General features: G+C 41.6%; 1 protein-coding gene and 8 non-coding genes across 12 annotated transcripts; all 9 read left to right on the plus strand.

The window, feature by feature from the left end:
* The first annotated feature begins 66 nt into the window (after positions 1 to 66).
* Positions 67 to 19850, plus strand: LOC144092477 (uncharacterized). Of its 4 annotated transcripts, none has more exons than XM_077625299.1 (10): positions 67 to 256; positions 2052 to 2423; positions 4554 to 4673; positions 9701 to 9757; positions 12071 to 12217; positions 12277 to 12435; positions 13648 to 13776; positions 14030 to 14369; positions 15161 to 15851; positions 17335 to 19850. In XM_077625299.1, exons 1-10 carry the CDS (start codon positions 142 to 144, stop codon positions 17371 to 17373), a joined length of 2169 nt encoding a protein of 722 aa, XP_077481425.1. In that variant the 5' UTR covers positions 67 to 141; the 3' UTR covers positions 17374 to 19850. The 4 variants fall into 4 exon arrangements, with proteins under 4 accessions (XP_077481425.1, XP_077481432.1, XP_077481451.1 ...); XM_077625306.1 differs by lacking the exon at positions 17335 to 19850 and adding an exon at positions 17093 to 17140; XM_077625325.1 differs by lacking the exon at positions 13648 to 13776.
* trnaf-gaa (transfer RNA phenylalanine (anticodon GAA)) lies at positions 2568 to 2640 on the plus strand. The gene has a single exon. It is a non-coding gene; the product is annotated as a tRNA-Phe (tRNA).
* trnaf-gaa (transfer RNA phenylalanine (anticodon GAA)) lies at positions 2748 to 2820 on the plus strand. Its single transcript has one exon. It is a non-coding gene; the product is annotated as a tRNA-Phe (tRNA).
* trnaf-gaa (transfer RNA phenylalanine (anticodon GAA)) lies at positions 2923 to 2995 on the plus strand. Its single transcript has one exon. It is a non-coding gene; the product is annotated as a tRNA-Phe (tRNA).
* On the plus strand, positions 3104 to 3176 carry trnaf-gaa (transfer RNA phenylalanine (anticodon GAA)). Its single transcript has one exon. It is a non-coding gene; the product is annotated as a tRNA-Phe (tRNA).
* On the plus strand, positions 3285 to 3357 carry trnaf-gaa (transfer RNA phenylalanine (anticodon GAA)). The gene has a single exon. It is a non-coding gene; the product is annotated as a tRNA-Phe (tRNA).
* On the plus strand, positions 3460 to 3532 carry trnaf-gaa (transfer RNA phenylalanine (anticodon GAA)). Its single transcript has one exon. It is a non-coding gene; the product is annotated as a tRNA-Phe (tRNA).
* On the plus strand, positions 3641 to 3713 carry trnaf-gaa (transfer RNA phenylalanine (anticodon GAA)). Its single transcript has one exon. It is a non-coding gene; the product is annotated as a tRNA-Phe (tRNA).
* trnaf-gaa (transfer RNA phenylalanine (anticodon GAA)) lies at positions 3822 to 3894 on the plus strand. The gene has a single exon. It is a non-coding gene; the product is annotated as a tRNA-Phe (tRNA).
* Positions 19851 to 20928: the final 1078 nt, after the last annotated feature.

Consider the following 20928-nt stretch of genomic DNA (forward strand, 5'->3'; position numbering starts at 1 on the left):
CGCGGCGCTCTTATTGTGAAAATCTTCTACGGACATACAAATGTTGACTTGACTTTTAATCACTGTGTACCGTTACGTGCCTCATTTGAGTTCAGAAAGCGACGTTCGAGCGTTAAACATCAAATTATAGTCAATTTCTGGATGAAACGAAAGGGAATACTGAGAAATATCAACGTGGACGAAGTCAAATTCACTTCTAGCGTCTGGAACATGTTTTTCATGCCGAAATGGTGGATTGCAGTGGCTTTTCTGGCAGGTAGGTAGACAAGAAAAGAGCAGGTTCATATAGCCAAGTGTCGCGTATACTTTTAAACAACTTAATGGACTAACTCGTAAAATAACTATTTTTACTCAAGTTCCTCTGGTCAAAGTCCTACTGGAATTGTTTATTTTTGCTTTTTTCCGAGTTCGGTCAATTGAAAGTTAAGTCGAATGCGTCAAAAGACGTTTTTTTTTAATGAACAACAACTTTTTTAGTCATGGGTGAATAATTCGAATAGAGGGTACTCATTTTAATAACTTGCTAATTAAAAATTCACAACGTAAACCCAAGTGGTTTCTGTACTAGCAAGACCAGAACCCAAACTTCAATAAATACAGCTACTATTTTGCTACGTTTTTTTTTTTGCTGCGTCATCCATAATTTGTCAGAGTATTCATTAGAAAAAAAAGAGAATAACATTTATATCAACTCTTTAAAAGTAAGAAAATACAAATTCATAACTCTCTCTTTGTAGTAAGTCGCTTTAGACATTCCCACATCTCAGTGACGAGAACTGCTAAAACTGCTTAAACTGCTAAAATGTTAACATTTATGTCCCTACCCGTATCTATAATACACTATTTTTTTTCAAAGAATGCAACAGTCATACCACACCCTCTTCTATTATTCCAACAGGAACCCCCCCACGACCCTCCTTCTGTTTATATGTTATCTCCAGGGGGGGGATTTAGTTCTAAAAAAGTAATAAAGCGTGGGTTCCCCGAGACGCTCCTTGATCCGGGAAGAACAAGTCCTCCCTTTTTTCTTCTTTTGTTGCTTCATTTCTTCGAAATAAGAAGCCCAAACTTTAAAAAATGTCGTAAAAGATGGTTTCAGCAAGTAGAAAATGTGAGGCTGTCATCAGGGATGTTCGTTCAACTGTCACCTTTCACAGTAAAACAATGTCAAGTCTTGTCACTGGAATCTTAAGCTCCAATGTACTTCTTTTGTACGCTTGATTTTTATAGTCCGGGATCACTGGACAGAGTACTAACGATTGCCATGGAGACCAAGTCAGGGAAAACTCTAAGGGAGAGCGCCGTCCGTCAAGTTCTGATTGGTTTGCATGTGGAAAAAATGTAGGGGGTGCTTGAGTCAATCCGTGCCAACGACTAGGCTCATTTGGTGAATGGAAGAAAACCTTATTCAATTGAATTGAATGCTTTTATTGTCATTATACAAGTATAATGAGATTTAAAGCTTCACCGTGAAGTGCACAAATAATTAATAATAATAGATAAATAGGTCGTCAATGTAAATAACTAGACAACATAAAAAGTAGACAAGATTAAAAAGTAGTCAACGTAAATAAGTAGTCAACATAGATAAGTAGTCATCATAGATAAGTAGTCATCATAGATAAGTAGTCAACATAGATAAGTAGTCAACATAGATAAGTAGTCAACATAGATAAGTAGTCAACATAGATAAGTAGTCAACATAGATAAGTAGTCAAAATAGATAAGTAGTCAACATAGATAAGTAGTCAACATAGATAAGTAGTCATCATAGATAAGTAGTCAACATAGATAAGTAGTCAACATAGATAAGTAGTCAACATAGATAAGTAGTCAACATAGATAAGTAGTCATCATAGATAAGTAGTCAACATAGATAAGTAGTCAACATAGATAAGTAGTCAACATAGATAAGTAGTCAACATAGATAAGTAGTCATCATAGATAAGTAGTCATCATAGATAAGTAGTCAACATAAAGAGAGAATAGCCGCGCCGCTAAAAGCGTGAGTAGAACACGGGTTAATTGAGCCGTTTTTGTTGCGCCCTCAGGTCTCCTCCTGCCGCCGTGTTGCGGAGTCCACGTGTTGGTCCGAGACGAGAAGAAGTACGCCGTGCTGTTTCAGCCGGTGGTGTTACCCTGCAACTTCAACAGCGTCTCCACCCAAACGCCCATCGTGCAGTGGGTGTACAAGTCGTACTGCCGGGACCGCACGCGGGATTCCTTCGGCTTCTCCCAGAGCCTGAGCGCCGGCTCGGGAGGGGCTGGGCTCCCTGGGATGATAGCTCACCCCGACGGGAAGAAAGCCGCTTACCTGGACTGCTCGGACAGCGGCCGCACCGTGCGAACCGTGGCCTCCGTTTCGGGCTCTTCCATCACGCTGTCGGAGTACTACAAGGACAGAGACGTGTCCGTCATCAACAGTAAGAAATTATGTTTTAGCTACATGCTCATTTTCCAGTGTCAAAAATTGTGTCATTATGACTATTGTGGTTACTTCGGTTATTTCTTAAGATGGTGTTCAAGCCGAAATAACTCATTTTTACTAATTTCATAACATAAGAGAAGCCGAAATAGCTCAGTTGGGAGAGCGTTAGACTGAAGATCTAAAGGTCCCTGGTTCAATCCCGGGTTTCGGCATTGCGGTTAATTGAAAGTGACTGTGAGATTCTGATATCTTGAAGTCCATTTACAAATGAACCAGAAAAAGACATTTTGCATTTTTACTAATTTCAAGATTGTAGAGAGCCGAAATAGCTCAGTTGGGAGAGCGTTAGACTGAAGATCTAATGGTCCCTGGTTCGATCCCGGGTTTCGGCATTGCGGTAAATTGAATGTGAGATTCTGATATCTTGAAGTCCATTTACAAATGAACCAGAAACAGACATTTTGCATTTTTACTAATTTCAAGATTGCAAGAGAGCCGAAATAGCTCAGTTGGGAGAGCGTTAGACTGAAGATCTAAAGGTCCCTGGTTCGATCCCGGGTTTCGGCATTGCGGTTAATTGAAAGTGACTGTGAGATTTTCATATCTTGAAGTCCATTTACAAATGAACCAGAAATAGACATTTTGCATTTTTACTAATTTCATGTATGTAAGAGAGCCGAAATAGCTCAGTTGGGAGAGCGTTAGACTGAAGATCTAAAGGTCCCTGGTTCGATCCCGGGTTTCGGCATTGCGGTTAATTGAAAGTGACTGTGAGATTTTCATATCTTGAAGTCAATTTACAAATGAACCAGAAATAGACATTTTGCATTTTTACTAATTTCATGTATGTAAGAGAGCCGAAATAGCTCAGTTGGGAGAGCGTTAGACTGAAGATCTAAAGGTCCCTGGTTCGATCCCGGGTTTCGGCATTGCGGTAAATTGAATGTGAGATTCTGATATCTTGAAGTCCATTTACAAATGAACCAGAAACAGACATTTTGCATTTTTACTAATTTCAAGATTGCAAGAGAGCCGAAATAGCTCAGTTGGGAGAGCGTTAGACTGAAGATCTAAAGGTCCCTGGTTCGATCCCGGGTTTCGGCATTGCGGTTAATTGAAAGTGACTGTGAGAATTTCATATCTTGAAGTCAATTTACAAATGAACCAGAAATAGACATTTTGCATTTTTACTAATTTCAAGTATGTAAGAGAGCCGAAATAGCTCAGTTGGGAGAGCGTTAGACTGAAGATCTAAAGGTCCCTGGTTCGATCCCGGGTTTCGGCATTGCGGTTAATTGAAAGTGACTGTGAGATTCTGATATCTTGAAGTCCATTTACAAATGAACCAGAAACAGACATTTTGCATTTTTACTAATTTCAAGCATGTAAGAGAGCCGAAATAGCTCAGTTGGGAGAGCGTTAGACTGAAGATCTAAAGGTCCCTGGTTCGATCCCGGGTTTCGGCATTGCGGCTAATTGAAAGTGACTGAGAGATTCTGATATCTTGAAGTCAATTTACAAATGAACCAGAAACAGACATTTTGGATTTTTACTAATTTCGGAATCATAAGAGAGCCAAAATAGCTCAGTTGGGAGAGCGTTAGACTGAAGATCTAAAGGTCCCTGGTTCGATCCCGGTTGTCGGCATTGCGGTTAATTGAAAGTGACTGTGAGATTTTCATTAAAATCCATTTATGAACAAACCTCAATCCCCTGTAGTCCTAAAATAGTCATCACACCAGGAAAACAAAAATTACTAAACAGAGTTTTGATGAAATTTCAAGAACCAGAAGAATTCCTAATGACATCATTAGGCCATCTTTAGATCTGACGTAAAGATACAAACCCATTTTAAAATCGAGATTGACCCCACTAAGATGCTCCGCATATCTTAGCCACTCCGCCTGCTTCCTCGGCAAACAGGAAGAGGGAATCAACAATCCGACCCGTTTCCTGTCTGCTGTTTTTATGTCTGTTTCACCTACAATGGCTTCCGTTGCCTCGCATTGCCCCGTGCGCATTGTTCTCCGGCCTAAACCTAAACACACTCTGAATGTTAAGCGGACTCGTGAAACCATAACATGGATTCTTTGTTTAATTCCAATTATTTTTATTTTTTTTGCAGAAGCAGACCTTCGTATCTCCCAGGTTCAATGGGGTGATAGCGGGGTGTACACCTGCAAAGTCATCATAGCCGACGACGTGGTGGGACAGAACGAGGCATCGGTGGAGCTTCTGGTTCTGGGTAAATCGACCATTCTTCTCAATCCCATAGCTGTCAATCTTGGCCAATTGCTCCCCTTATTAATGATTGCAATTACCCTTATTAAGCGAATCAAAAAATGCAACACATTTAGTCACATAGGGTGCACTTAAAAGTCACATTTTCTCCAAAGTGGATGGGGTGCCCAATCACTCGGTGCAGTAAATTCAAGATTCTGTAGATGTCGCTGTATGACGCTGACAGCTTGACTGTCTGGGTACATTGCTTGCTGACGCGCTATATCTATTGGGCGGCGATCTGCCTCCTGCTGGCTGACTAGGTAAGTAAGGAAGATAGTGGGAGGTAAGTGATCCATTTTATTCTTTGTTGGCATCGGTGAGGCAAACCTTTCGCAGTCGCCGGGAGTTGGTTGCGCTCGGGAGGTGATGCGATGTATCCATCACGGCAGAATGCCAGCAAGTCTGAACTATCACTTGGTTGGGCTCTTGCCTGAGAAAAGTGCACTTTGTGGAGAAGCACCTTCTTGAAAATATTGTCGCGGATGCATTGATTGTCACTTTAGAGACCTTGCTACCCTCTACTGGGCTCTCATTTCATCGCATCGCATATAATGACAATAAAAGCATTCAATTCCATTCAATTCAATTGACTGTCTCACAACAACCACTATCCATTTTTGGCCATTATATTCATTTTAAGACATTAATAAATCATTTCCTTATCATTTTCTCTCATTTCTGTGTTTCCTCACAACTTTCATACAAAATTGGGACACTTTGACCAATTTTTAAAGGGTTTAGTTGGTAGTTGTGTGAGGACCATGGAACCAATTAGAGAATTTACATATAAAGTACACCTCTACTTACGAAATTTTCAAGGTAAGAAAAAAGTTCTGGAACCAATTAATTTCATAAGTGTAGAGGTACGACTGTACGGGAAAAACGTATACGTTGACAGGTATGCATTCCACTTTGAAATTGGAACCGGAATGTTTTACCCAGTGGCATCTGGTCACGCGATGGTTTGCCACCAGTTTAAGTCGAAGTGTCCTCTCGTCTTTGTTCCCCATAAAAACTCTGTTGCATAACGTGGCATTCATAAGTTGACCTATTCATCACCGCGAGAACAATAGAACCTCGTTAATAAGATGATTTATAATGAGCAGGAGTATTTCCATGGAATACCGTGGGGCGACTCGCTCCACTATTTTGTTTTAGCTTCCGGGTGTTGTTGGGCTTAAAACATTTTATTAGCTACTGAAAATCATTATACTGTTAAAAAAAGATGTTAGTCGTTAACAGAAGCTTAAGGCATTTATAAAATTTTAAATCATTCATTCATTTTTAGCACTGTTTATCCTTATCGGGGCATTGCGATCTTAATAATAATGAAATGCAAAATGAATAAGTAATAAAAACGAAATATGATATAATATATAATATGAATAGGAATTGATGTAACACATTTTAGAAAAAAAACTGCTAACTGATTTGACGAGCCAAAAAGATGAAGCGAGATATAAACAAAGTTCTTGTTATGTGATGATAAAGTCTTTTAAATTTAAAATCTCACAAACAAGTGTTGCATTTTAAAGAGTCCTAAAAAAAAGGTCAACAACAACAAAATTCTTTCTTTTTCAAACTTGCGTCACCTTGAAATTCCTTTCCTTATTTTGCCACTTTTGGACATTGGTTTAGCGTGCGTGTAGTCAGTTGTCTTGCGTGTAGTTTGCCACACTTTATGGCGACATTTACGTACATTTCTGAGCGTTACCCGGGCAACAGTCGGGCCCGAGCTTGGTCCGACCCTTTTGTCTTTCTGCCACGGCGGGACGAATGTGTTCACTCCAAAACCACAAATCACTGCTAGGTAGCTAAACATAATTGTCAAAGATGCGGCCTGCGGGCTAAAAGTGGGCCACCAGGGGGCCCAGATCGGAGCCGGAGATTATTTTGTTTTTAACTCTTTCACAACAAGTGCCAGTTATCGACTTCAGTTGTAAACGCTATCATTGACTGATCACGTTTCACCGCCATTGACGGCAACAGACATCCAATCCAGGTTGGCTCGTTCATTCGCCATCAGGCCTCCCCGCCAGATCGGTTTGGACATCTGTCACCACCAACGGCACCCTAGTCAAAATAAATGTATTTTGAAAAAGCCGATCTTTTTGACCCGATTCCAAACCTCCAAAAATGACAGAATCGGGTTCGATATCCCATCATAACCTATCTTTAACAGTATAAATGACAACACAAACTGGCCTTAGTGTAACATTGGCGCATCGGGCATGTGAGCCGCTTGAGTTTCCATAGGAACGCTTGGGCCCTCTCACCAACCGTCACAGCTTCCTTTGTTTTAGAAGCAAATGGCTTGACTGGCAATAATATAGGGATTATTTCACCACACAGAGGCGCAGAAAAGCCATATACAATAGATGGAGTGTGACACTCGGTCGTAGCGAACCGTGAGCGATTCTTAGCCACGGTCGTACCTCTACTTACGAAATTAATTGGTTCCAGATTTTTTTTTTCTCGTAAGTAGAGTAGTACTTTATATGTAAATTCCGTAATTCGTTCCACGGTTCTCACACAACTACCAACTAAACCCTTTAAATTTGTCCCAAGTTTGTATGAAAGATTTGAGAAACAGAGAAAAACGAAAGAAAATGATAAGAAAAATATTTATTCGTGTCATTAAATGAATAACAAGCATGCAAAAACTTGTTCTTCCTCACGATATTGAGCCTAATAATGTGCTTTTGATTCATACAGTATCTCAGAAATACCCAGTATGAGGATTTTTCTCAAGATTTTACCTTCAAAGTAACATATTTGGACTCCCTATTAAAACCATGAATGTGGAGGTGAAAATTGTCAATCGGGGGCGGCTTATACGCGAGAAATTGTCAAATTCAACAATTTTGAGACCATTTTAAGGGTGCGGGTAATACGCGAGAAACTGTAAAATCTGATGATTTTGAGGCCATTTTAAGGGTGCGGCTTATACGCTGGAAATTATAAAATTTGACTATTTTGAGGCCATTTTAAGGGTGCGGCTTATACGCGGGAAATTGTAAAATTCAACGATTTTGAGGCAATTTTAAGGGTGCGGCTTATACGCTGTGGCTACTTATAAGCGAGAAAATGCGGTATGTTGTGAGAGGCTCCAACCGGAATTAAACCAGGTTACCAGGACAACCTCGAAATAAAATAATGCATTTACATTCAGAGGGATTTTGTAACCTGAAAATTTGGTACCGAGAGGTATTTGGAAGAAGAGGTACGACTGTATTTTGAAGTTTGTTTCCAACGGCAGCCAAGAATCTCCCAGAAGGATGCCGATTGAGCGAGGTACTGTATGCCCCGCCCCTCTCCGCTGGGACACATTTCCAAACACGTTTCCATCCAAAGCCACTTGTTTGCTGAGCGCCACTTTAAATCTGGCATGTCATCACACCCGCTAAGGCTGTCCCGAATCCAACCACGGATCTGCTTTGTCGCCCTTTCCTCCATTTTGAAACGAGTGGAACGCATGCAGCATGTTCATCGCCATTCACTACCTTTCCTCTTTCTGTGTTATTTACACCTTTAGAATCAGATATCCAAGATGGCGCCGTTCACGCGGGAGCCAGTGGAAGTAGCTCTGTACACGCTCATGTTTTTCGTGATTTACAGCCCTTCTACATTTTTTTTAAATACATTATAATATTTATTAATACATTCCTTTTTACTTTATTTTGTATTTTATGCTTTTTCCTTTAATGTTTTTACAACTTTCCTTGTTCTGTTAGCCTGGCTTCTTTCGGCTACTTCTTATTTTGGAACCATTCAGCCATGCCTACGCTGTCAGACACATGGGACTGAGTAGCTGTTACAATACGCAGCGGAAGGAGTAACACCTCGGTGCCGCCGGGAATTCGGAGCTGGACAAAAGTGCCGCGAGAAGAGGCAACGCTTCTGACCAACCATTCCATCGTGGGATAAGATGGAAGAGCTGTCGGCGCTTACCAGCAACGGAGTCGAGGTGCCCTACTCTGCTACTTTTGTCTTCAGCTCCAGACTACTGAGGAACTGTGCGGATAAGGTTGGAAGAGTGACTCTGCATATTCTGTACTTCGGTCACTGTTGGGTTTAAACACCAGACATTTGTATCACCAATCTGAAAGAAGGAAAAACACAAAGAATTGAGTCAACTTTATTTAAAAATGAGAGGGTCTGGGACTGCTCGCGTCTGAATCCTCCGACACACTCTGAAGATGTCTCCTCTCGCCAAGTCTCTTATTGTGTTTTGGGAGTGTCCAAGTTACAGGAAGTTTCAAGCTGATCAAAGGAAAGAGAGGAATATCTCTCAGTTACAAAAGGTTCTTTGATCATGACCATATGCTCCTTCAAGGTAACACCTTTATAGTCTCTTTCCCGATATCCCGCAATCTTCACACAATTTTTCAAACAGGCGCCCGACCCCCTGGGGTAGTTCCTCTTTGTTGAATAAGGTGAAACTGACCCCCCAGGGCTCAAGACACTCTAATTCTATTAGCAAGCATTTCGATAGTCATACCAGAATCAGGATAACTTATTTACAATAATTCCAACAGTCACAGTCTGCAGAAGTTCCCCATCTGGTGGAAGACTTCCTGTGTGTGGTTCCAGTTTTTGTTTCCATTTTCCAATTTCCATTTACTTTGATTTGCTTTGTACTTTTTGCTTTTGCTTTGTTGTTGTGTAGCCTTTGCAACTGTACCATCTAAATAACTATGCCTTTTCTTGCTACTGTCACAATGAAATTTCCCGAATACGGAATGAATAAAGTTATCCAATCCAATCCAATCACCCGCCGTTTTTATTTTCAACCCAAAAAATCGATGCGCCACCGCACACACGAGTGAAAGCGTACGTACATACACAAAGGAAAGACAAAACATTATTACCTCATATCTTTTTATCCTCATCGTCAAATTGCATGCAGCTGCAGCAATAACTTTCTTTTCTGCAAAATTCTCATTTGCCTGGCGCCCATTCTCTTTCCTGTCGTCTGTCTCTCGCCAGGGTTGTCTGGGCTGCCTGAAGATCTGCTTCCTGGCTTTGAATTGAAGATGATGCCAGGTAGGGGCATCTCCGCTTCTCACCTGCTTCCTTTCCTACTGACTAACACTAACTCACCCGCAAATTCTGCTTCGATTTGCTCAGCAAACGACTCTTTGAATCACTCAAACGACTCTTTGATTCACTCAGCTTCCACCTATGCAAATATTTGATGTTTTTTTGTTCCCAAATTAGGCGCCGTGGGAAAGAAAACGGCTATTCTGCTCATGTCTTCATCCGTTTTCTGAACCGTTTATCCTAAATAAGGGTCGCGGGGGGTGCTGGAGCCTATCCCAGGCGAGGGACACCCTGGCTGAGCGGCCAGCCAATTGCAGGACACAAGGAATCAAAGGAGAACCATACAAGCTAGAGGCAAATTAGCGTACAATTAGCTTAGCATGTGTTTAGGATGTGGGAGGAAACCAGGGTGCCCGGAAAAAAGACACACAAGCCCGGGGAGAACATGTAACCTCCACACAGGGAGGACCCACCTAGGATCGAACCCACAAACCCAGAGCTGTGAAACCCATGCGCTAATTAAATTCAATTGGCTATCTCAGAACAACCACTATCCATGTTTAAAGATTCTCTGTTACATACCTAATCTTATTTTAGGAGTGTGTGTGTGTGAGTGTGTGGCCATGTTTGCTAATGAAGTGCCATTACAAACGGATTTGTGGGAGCTATTCCTTTCCTTCCTGGAGCTAAATCAGGTTTCCTCATGGTGCGTGTGTGCGCTTTTAAAAATGTTGTCGGTCCGGATTTTCATTTCATTTGGTTAGAATGTCCTTATCTGTTGGCTCCTTCCTTCCCGTTTTGTCTCCAGAGACTTTAGTGGAGCTTATCTGCTTGTTGAATGAACATTTCATTATCAGCAAATGAGTACTCCCAAACAATTTAAGTAATACCGTGGAAGGAACCATTTCAGCAGCACAGGGCACATTTTCATATGTTTTATTCATTTTAAGATGTTAATAAATTGTTTCCTTATAATTTTCTCCCATTTTTGTTTTTTTCCTCACATCTTTCATACAAAATTGGGACACTTTGACCAATTTTAAAGGGTTGCGTGAGGACCGTGGAACAAATTAGAGCAGGGGTAGGGAACCTATGGCTCGGGAGGCACATGTGGCTCTTTTGATGGGTGCATATGGCTCTGAGCTAAAATATGGAAACCGGTGGTGAGAGAAAAGAGTCCCGAACGCACCAATAGGATCGTCACGTCGGCACTATGGCATTGATTTCTTTTTATCATTAGTCTTCTGCATTCATTCTCTCATTGATACTCATTGAACTCATTGACATTCATTGATTAGCAACAGCTTAACAATGTTGTGAAAATAATTAAGAGACTTTTTGTACTTTGAAAATTGTAAAGTGACTAAAAAAATTGCACATTTTCATGTGTTTTGACTTTTAAATTGTGATTATGGCTCTCAAGGAATAATATTTGTAAATAGGAATTGTTTATGTCTCTCTCTTTCAAAAAGGTTCCCGACCCCTGAATTAGAAAATTTACATATAAAGTACACTCTACTTACGAAATGTTCGAGGGAAGACAAAAGCAAACAACCCTCGATATTGACGGAAAGTCAGTGTGGAGGCGGAGCAAATAGAGCCAAGAAAGGTATCAAAATTAAAAACAAATTAGAATTAAGTTTAGTATAAGGTTAGATTCAACTTATTTTTGAGTGTGTCTGCATGATAATCCAAGTTCATTTAAATTTGTTTATGTTATGTTACGAGCGCCTTGCCGTGCAAAAAAAATAATTTTAGTACTATTAAACACATTTTAGTACAATTAAACCACTAGTTATTTGTGACTTTGTTGATAGATGGCGAATTAGAACAAGTAAAAATGTTTTTCCAATCCAATATCCTGTTTTCTTTTTTTCAGAGGGTTGGAACAAATTCATTTATTTTAGTTCATTTCTATGGGAAACATTCTTTTGAGTTACAAGTAAATCGACATACGAGCTCAGTCCCGGAAAGAATTAAGCGCGTATCTCAAGCCATATACAGTGGTACCTTGAGATACGCGCTTAATTCTTTCCGGGACTGAGCTCGTATGTCGATTTACTTGTAACTCAAAAGAAGGCAATAATATCCTTGATATGTGGCACCATCATGTCATTTTCAGGAGTTCGGAATCGGGTAAAAAAAAAGATAGGGGTTATGATATGATTTTTTTTATGGCTTCCAAACTCCAATAAATTAAAAAAATCATATCATAACCCCTATCTTTTTTTTACCCGATTCCGAACTCCTGAAAATGACATGATGGTGCCACATATCCCTAAATATCATCCCTCCTTTTTGATGTTTTTCTTCCAGAATGGGTTTTCGTGGGTGCCGTGGCCCTGGGCAGCGTCTTATTCCTCCTTTTGGTGGGCGTGTGTTGGTGCCAGTGTTGTCCGCATTCCTGCTGCTGCTACGTGCGTTGTTGCTGCTGCCCGGAAACGTGTTGCTGCCCTAAACATTGTGAGTACTACAAACCCAAAGCTCTTCCAGTACGCCTAAACGATTTTCCCTCCCGCCAGTGTACGAGGCGGGAAAGGGGATCAAGACGGTGACAACCGCCCTTCCGTACCCGCCGTACTTTGTCACCGGCGTCCCGGCTATGGTCCCCATCGCGCCCCCTTCCCTGGTGGAAAAGATGTCCTCCGTCCCCACGTCGGACGCGAGTCTGCTCACGGCAGGTACAGTAAGTCTCGATGACCGGTCTTAGCCCTAGTGTTGCACCAGTATCGGAAGAGGCCTCGATATGGGGACGAAAATGAAAGTACGGTAATCCATCGAATACCGTGGTTAATGTAGAGCAAGGGTTGGGTCATGGGCCGCGTTGTCGTCAACTCGATTTCATGTGGGCCGGACCATTTTAGATATAATATTTAGATTATTTTTTATTATAAATGGATTAAAGAACTGGATTAAAAGCCCTGAATATTCAGTTTTTTATAGATCTAAAACAATGTTTATTTTAGCTTTTTTTTATATAATTTTAGATTTTACAAAATGATTTTTGAACTAAAAACACAGAAAAAATTGATTAAAAAATTATAATTATTGATTTAAAAGGGGAAAATCAGGAAATTTAATATACATCTATACTCTTCATTTTAATTTGATCCTAAAACAGAAAGTCGGCACTCATGATTTACTTTCCCGGGCCACACAAAATGATGCAGCGGGCCAGATTTGGCCCCCGGGCTGCCACTTTGACACATGTGATGTAGAGCAAACATGGCCATGATAATTGAAAAATCGCAAAGTAGGGTCAGGCTATTATAACTTGTTTTCTTCAGTGCTCAGTCCTACTAGTAAGAGTGGCTTATGCATGGATTTTCACATTTTTATGAATTAAAAAAAATATATAAAAAAAAAAAATTAATAGTGGAAAAAAATTGAGAAGTAGTGATTTCGCGATAAGTTAAGACGTGAGGGATTACTTTATCATGCATGGTAAGCTAAATTTTTTTAATAAAAAATGTATATATATATAAAAAATAAAAATAAAATAATAAGATAAAATGATTATATAAAAAATAAATAAAAATACAAATAAAATAAAATAATAAAATAAAATCATAAAATAATAATAATAAATATAAATAAAAAATAAAACAAGCTAAATTGCCCCCAGCTATGATTGGCTGTACGTCTCCTCGTGCCCTGTGATTGGCGTTTTAAGGCCATTTGAAGGGAGCGGCTTATACGCGGAGGCGGCTAATATGCCAGAAAATAGGGTATTTCGTTTTGTGCTATCGGCCGTGTACCGGTCTTTGGTCTCTGGAGCAGATCATTGTATGGGTGCAACACTAGGTCCTAGTATCTTGGTGCAAAATTGTCAAATTGGGGTCCAGCAAAAGCAGCCAGTCCCGGTACTGACGGGGACCAGTCTTTATGTCCAGTTCCAATGCATGCCGTAGGAGCTCCCTACTGCTTGCCCCCATCTCAGGACCAGGATTCTCTCCGAGTCCTGCAGTATGTAGAGAACCAACTGGCTCACTTCAACCCCGCCAGATCCAACAGCCACAAGTGTAAGATTGGAAAAACCGCCCAGATTCTTTAGCACGCTCACGCCAGTCTCTTGGACTTGGACTCAATATACTCATGGACTCTTTGCATGTTGTTCTGGATCTGATTCTGTTCAAGATCTCCAAACTCCGTTGATTTTTTAACCTTTCTCCCTCCAACGCATTTCAGCCGTCACGCTTTCTATCTCTAAATTCTTCCTCTAATCTAACGCTCAAACGTCCAACCGACCTGTTCCCCGATATCTCGCCAATCCAGCCGGCGCCACGTCCGAGCTGAGTTCCCTCCACGACGGCGAACCTGCTTTCCGCCAAACCTTCCGCCACGTCCAGAAGAAGGCGCTCCCTCCCATCCCGGACGAGCCACCCGAACAGCGGCGATACCGGGACGACCGCAGCCCGGAGCCGCGGCGGTTCCGCGACGCCGGGCCTTCTTCGCCGCAGCGGTACCGCGAACCCGTGGAAGCTGAACCGCGGCGCCACGCGGAAGAAGCCCGCCGGCCGCGTCGCTACAGTGACGACGCGCCCCCGTCTTCTCAGTCTCGCGGACACCTTCACGACGCTCGGCAACAGAACCACATTGAAGAGAGCCGTCCCAGGTATTGTGAACCTTTCATAGCTTGCGGCTAGCATCGTAAAGAAGCTAATTTATGGATTTTACGGGCTAACGACCGTCGTACATTCTGGAGCTTCACGCTGAAGGATCTTTAACTACGAGCGACAACAAACTGACTCTACGTTTAGTGCAATTTTGAAAGCGCCGTTAGCTTAGAAACGTTAGCATAGCGACGTTAGCATAGCGGCGTTAGCATAGCGACGTTACCATAGCGATGAGTTATTTACAGCAAAGTTGATGTCTTCAAACCCTGAACAACTTCTGGCTAAAATAAGTCATGTTTTTAATCATTTTATGACTTTTCTCCAAATATGACTTAAATCTCCTAAATGTACCCCAAAAAATGTTTACGTGGGCAAAAGTTGATACCATAGAAACCAAACAAAACAAAAATAAGCAACAAAAGGACAGTTTCACAATTTGAATCTTGTATAATCTATCATTTAACGATCATCTTATTTTGATTTTAACCTGTAATAGTTCAATTTTAATCTGGTTCAATTCATAATCATTTTTCTCTGAATATTACACACTGGTTGTGACGCGCTAACCACTCAAGCTGGGGAAATTATTATTATTATTTTTTATTTAGCTTTTTTTTTTAATTAAAGTTAGCGTATTTGATGTTTCAGACTGTTAGTGAAATTTCTTTCGATGATTTTTCAATGATGAGGACACAACTTTTAAAATTTCAACGTGGACACCAGTGGCATCTATTCAGGTATGCTTGCCTATTATATATATTTTTTTTAAATCCACATGCATGCATTCCAGGTGGAACCCTCGATCGGAACATCTGGAAAGAAAGAGCTACAACCCGGCGGGACGGACCGTCTCGCTGGACGAGCTGGAAGAGTTTGCCGCCACCTACAAGCAAAGAGGACGCAAAAGGGACGACGAGGCGGACCGCCGCGAGTCGGGCCGACCTTCCTACCGCCACGCTGCGCCCCGGCACCCCTACGACGACGGCGACGAGCTCGGAGACGGCAGCGACCGGGAAGACCGACCGAGACGGATGAAAAACGACCACGACATCAGCCCGCTCCCGTCCCCCCAAAAGAGGCGGGGCACCTGGGGCGAGGAGCGTTCGCTTTCTCCGCCCCCCGCCGCCGGTCCGCCCTCGACTTCCTCTCAAGAGAAAGACTACGACGGGACGTTCCTCAACAGCCTGTTGGAGCGCAAATCCAAGTTGCGAGGCGTTAAAAGCGGCGCCCGCGGCGGAGAGGACGATTCCGACGCCCCCTCCAAGGGGAGCTCCAAAAAGAGCAGCGAGGAGTCGGGCCGCCGCTCTTGCAAGTCGCCCGGCGACGGGCCCCCACCCGATTGGCAGGCCCCGCGCTCGGAGACGGAGCCGAGCGGGTACGACGAGCCTTCGCCGCGGCCACTGCACGCTCGCCCACCGCTACCGCCCGCCCTTTCGCCGCTCAATCGTCGAGGGGAGACCAGAGAGAAGGCTCGTAAAGTGGTGAGTTTCAAACGTTTGCTCGCGTTCGATACCGCCATACATCAGTGTGGTTTCATCAATCAAAATGGTAACGGGGATATACCGTATTCACCCGAATATAAGACGACCCCCTCTTTTTCAGATTTTTTTTAACAGGGCGGCCTGGTGGCTAAGTAGTTAGAGCGTCAGCCTCACAGTTCTGGGGTCCTGGGTTCAAATCCAGGTCAGGGAACCTGTGTGCAGTTTGCATGTTCTCCCCGGGCCTGCGTGGGTTTTCTCCGGGTCCTCCGGTTTCCTCCCACCTTCTAAAGACATGCATGGTAGGCTGATTGGACACTCTAAATTGCCCCTAGGTATGACTGTGATTGGTTGTCTGTCTCCTTGGCTGGCCACTTATTCAGGGTGTCCCCTGCCCTTGGCCTGAAGTCAGCTGGGATCAACTCCAGCACCCCCCTGTGACCCTAGTGAGGATAGAGCGATCCAGAAAATGAGATGCGATGACACTTTTTGAACACCAAATTCATTTTTTTATACAGAAAATAATGACATTACGTCTGAAAAAATGATTATAACAATATATTGGAGAGAATTCATTCATTCATACCGGCCATCCTCGAAATTGCAATAACTGCATTAAGCATCAAAGTATTCGGCATTGGCTATAAATATATCTGGCGCTATCTATTGTTGTGAATGAGTATAATGTCTAGACCCCGAATTTAAGACGACGGACACTTTTTCAGTCTTATTTCTCATGGCAGAAAAGGCTAAATAATGAAAGTAGATCCTAATTAGTCTTCCTTTCTTAGTTGACTTTGCCCCGCCCACTAACAAATTGATGTCACGCCCATAACGAGCTGCAGATTTTCCCAATCAGCTAGCATACGATCCCTAGGCTTTCTATTCTGTACTTGCCAGTGACCTTTCTATGTCAACATGTACTAGCTAGCATAGCATTGGCTTGCTAGGAACGATCATCAATTCTGGTTGTGACCTCACAACCAGAATTGCTGAAAAAAAAGTGGGCGTTCCCTTCCGCATTGTTCAAGACAGAATCACCACGAGATGGTGAAAATCAACGAGAAATGAGTGCCAAATTTGCTTCCCTTAATTTCTCAGAAAACTTTTCCACCACAAAAATGTTTACATTTTCATCACTCTACTGCTTTTCCAACTTTATTCATTTTTGTTAGGTGCTGCTGTGCTATCTGATATCTCTTCTTCTTCTCCTTAATCTATCATGAATATTTTACCTTCGACAGGTCAGGTTCGCATGCTACCTGAATGAAGACTAGGTAGATTTTTTTTGCTCCGTATCCAACCGCCCCTTTTTGTCTCTTTTATTTGGACGCCAAACTTCTAACTCAAAATAAATCAAATAGTAATCCCATTTATTCCATGATTTGAAGTTCTACTTCACTACTATAAATAACCTTGTGTGACTTAACCCGAGAACATCTCGAACATTTCCACGTCAACTCACTCGCACTATTTTCCTTCTCAGCAGGGGACGCTCCTCAGCCGCGATTCTCTCGTCGTGTGATTGGCCGAAAGGGGCGGAGATGTACGGCGTTGTGAGAACTGCTAAAAGACTCGCTGTAACTGGTACATTCCGATGGAGACGTGGATGACGCGCGACCGCTGATGTCTCGCCTTCACGTACGTATGCGGGATCTCCATCGGTCCCCGTGGCGGGTTCAACCTCATTCCCTTTAAAGGGGGAATGGAAACCGGCCAAAGTAGCTCGGATGCTCGAGCGCAATGAATGCATTCATTTCTGTTGGGTGAAATCCGCCAAACACTTTTTTAAATCTAACTTAAGCTCCTCCCCTTATGTCAGTATACAATGGATTTTTAAAATGTCTTCATACATTTGTTTGACCTTAAAACCCACGAGAATCAACAAACAATCTACTTTAAGAGTACTAATCAAAGTTTAATTGACAAAAGGGGGTCTTTGATATGGCATTACAATGCAGGCTTGAACTAAGAACTGACTGACAAAGGGGGTCTTTGATATGGCATTAAAATACAGACTAGAACTAAAAACTAACTGACCACGCGGGGGTCTTTGATACGACATTAAAATGCAGACTAGAGCTAAGAACTAACTGGCAAAAGGGGGTCTTTGATATGACATTAAAATGCAGACTGGGGCTAAGAACCAACTGGCAAATGGGGTCTTTGATACAGCATTAAATGCAGGCTAGATCTAAAAACTAAATGACAAAGGGGTCTTTGATGTGACATTAAAATGCAGACTATAACTAAGAGCTAATAGAAAAAAGGGGGTCTTTGGTATGGCATTAAAATGCAGGCTAGAACTAAGAACTGACTGACAAAGGGGCTCTTTGATATGGCATTAAAATGCAGGCTAGAACTAAAAACTGACTGACCAGACAGGGGTCTTTGATATGACATTAAAATGCAGACTAGATCTAAAAACTAAATGACAAAGGGGTCTTTGATGTGGCATTAAAATGCCGACTAGATCCAAGAACTAAATGACCAAAGGGGGTCTTTGTTTAAACGGTTGATAAATGTACGCCAGTATTTAAAATTTTGCCAACACTAACATTGTCATGGGTGTCGGTGAAGATGTTAGCATTATTAGCATGGTGGAAAAGTGAAAAAAAGCATGCCTTTGCTAGCATGATTAGCACATGAGCTAACTAACTGGATTTAATGCGAGCTCACTTGAGGCAACTTGGACAACATTTCAACCACATTTTGTCCTTTGATAACAATTTCAACATCCTAAAATTTTGCTGGAGTTAATCTAATTAAGATAATTAGTAACGGGAGTCAAAAAATGTTTACAGGGGAAGAAAGTAAAGCAAGCACACAAACAAAACAAAATCTCGGAAACCGCATTGATTTAGCATGAACGCTAACGTAAATAGATAGCTAGCTGACTTAACGAGACTACTATAAAATGATGTGTGTTTTTTATGTCATAGCAGTAGTCGACCAATCAGGACCGTTCGGAATTTGTACCCGCCCCTCCATGTGCATGCTGGGATGGACACTTTTAATCAATGACATGTATTGACTCTCCGTTTAAGGGCAGCTTTATTCGCCATTAAACAACATGAAAATAGCATTGGGGATTTTTTTTCTCTGTTTCGTCAAACACTGCCGATGTGGAACCATTCAACAATTAGATTAGATTAGATTCGAACTTTATTTCATCACGTATTTGGGAAATTTCCTTGGTTGCAGTATCAAGACAGACACACAAGACATTGTAGACCTAGCTAAAAAAAACTGGAGCCACAAACATAAACAGTAAGTTTCATCATATATGCAGTAAGTTGCTGCTCTAAGGCAGGGGTGTCGAAGTCAAGGTTGATTGGCGGGCTACATTGGGCGGGAAAAGTTTATTTGTGGCCCAAAATTTTAACTTAGCGGCCCGGTGGCTAAGTGGTTAGCGCGTCAGACTCACAGTTCTGAGGTCCTGGGTTCAAATCCAGGTTGGGTAACCTGTATGCATTTTGCATGTTCTCTCCGGGCCTGCGTGGGTTTTCTCCGGGTACTCCGGGTTCCTCCCACATTCCCAAAAAATGCATGCTAAGCTAATTTTAGGCTAAATTGGCCCCAGCTATTAGCGTGAATGTCTCCTCGTGCCCTGTGATTGGCCGGCCTCTGATACAGGGTGTCCTCCACCTCTTGGCTGAAGTTAGCTGGGTTGGCTCCAGCACCCCCCTGCGACCCCTGTGAGGATAAAGCAGTTCAGAAAATGAATGAATGATTTTTTTTTAACTTAGTTGGCGCTATTGACTCGCGTTAGGCGTCCAATCCATTTTGACTGGGCGAACATTCATTGGCTCCTCCCAGTCGAAATGGATTGGACGTCCATTACCGTCAATGGCACCGAAAGATGATGCTGATTTGGGGGCATTTCCAAGTGACTTCCTGTTGGTTTTGGGCCAAATTTAAGGTTCTTTATGAACTCATACAATGCCAATGAAGGTGCCATTTTGATGATTATTTGGAATAAATGTTGACTTTTTGGGGTAACTTTTTTGCCAAGTATGACTCACTGGTGTCTTTGTCCATTGTTGCATTGACAGGCCGCCTTTCTTCAATACACAGCTGGAAGAAAACTAACATAGCGGTTCGGTCGGTGTATTCAGGCTCAGATTTCTATGGGAGGATATTTAAGAATTTATTATGATTAGCTCTTAAAACATTTCAGGACAAGTAGAATGACTGGCATGAATTACGAATTTAAAAAATATATATTTAAGTGTGACAGGGGGCTCAAACTGGGGGACATTTTTTTAAGGCCCCCATCTGACAAGAAATTGTAGTATTATAGTGTTGCCCGGCAATATTAAATGAATACTATATGAATGATTTTAGATTAAATTAATTTATTCATTGAATATTTGAAGGCGGGCAGCCATTTATTGAAATAGAAATCAATACAGAAATAAATAAAATGATTTTTTTAAATAATAAAAAACTAAGACTAAGAAAATAATTAAATAATCTAAAATAATTGTCATGAATTTTAAAAATAAGTCTTGCCAGTGTATGTTTTATTATCATTTTTTTAATCTCTTGTGACCTCACGTAACCTAAAGATTTGGCTCAATTATTTAAATAGTAATGAAAACATGTATATCTAAAAAAAATGGATGAAAAGCAGCCATGTGTAATTAAGATAGAAATTAATCTAGATATAAAAAAAAAAATCCAAAAAATAAATGAGAAATAATACCAAAAAAGAAAGAAAAAATGTGCCCTGTGTGTATTTTACTGTGGCAATTTTATTTTTTCTTTAGCTTTATAACTCCCTTGTTGACTTCCAGCCCCTCCTGATTGAAATAAATTGGACGTCTATGGACGTCAATAGGTATTCTCAACACATACTGTGTAAAAAAACGAGTACAGAAGAAGAATTAAGAAAGTAGACCTGTTTGAGAATTTGATGTATGTGTCAGACGGGAAGTAAACTGACCACTCATGCTTACATATTTTGTTAGGAATGCACATGCGCAATTCCCTCCATCAGATTGACAACTCGTATGTCATCCTCTGTGCTTTAGTCCAATAGACCGATGTATTTGCAGTATAATGACATCTAGTGGCT

Source organism: Stigmatopora argus, chromosome 2, assembly GCF_051989625.1.
Source record: "Stigmatopora argus isolate UIUO_Sarg chromosome 2, RoL_Sarg_1.0, whole genome shotgun sequence".
Taxonomy (NCBI): Eukaryota; Metazoa; Chordata; class Actinopteri; order Syngnathiformes; family Syngnathidae; genus Stigmatopora; species Stigmatopora argus.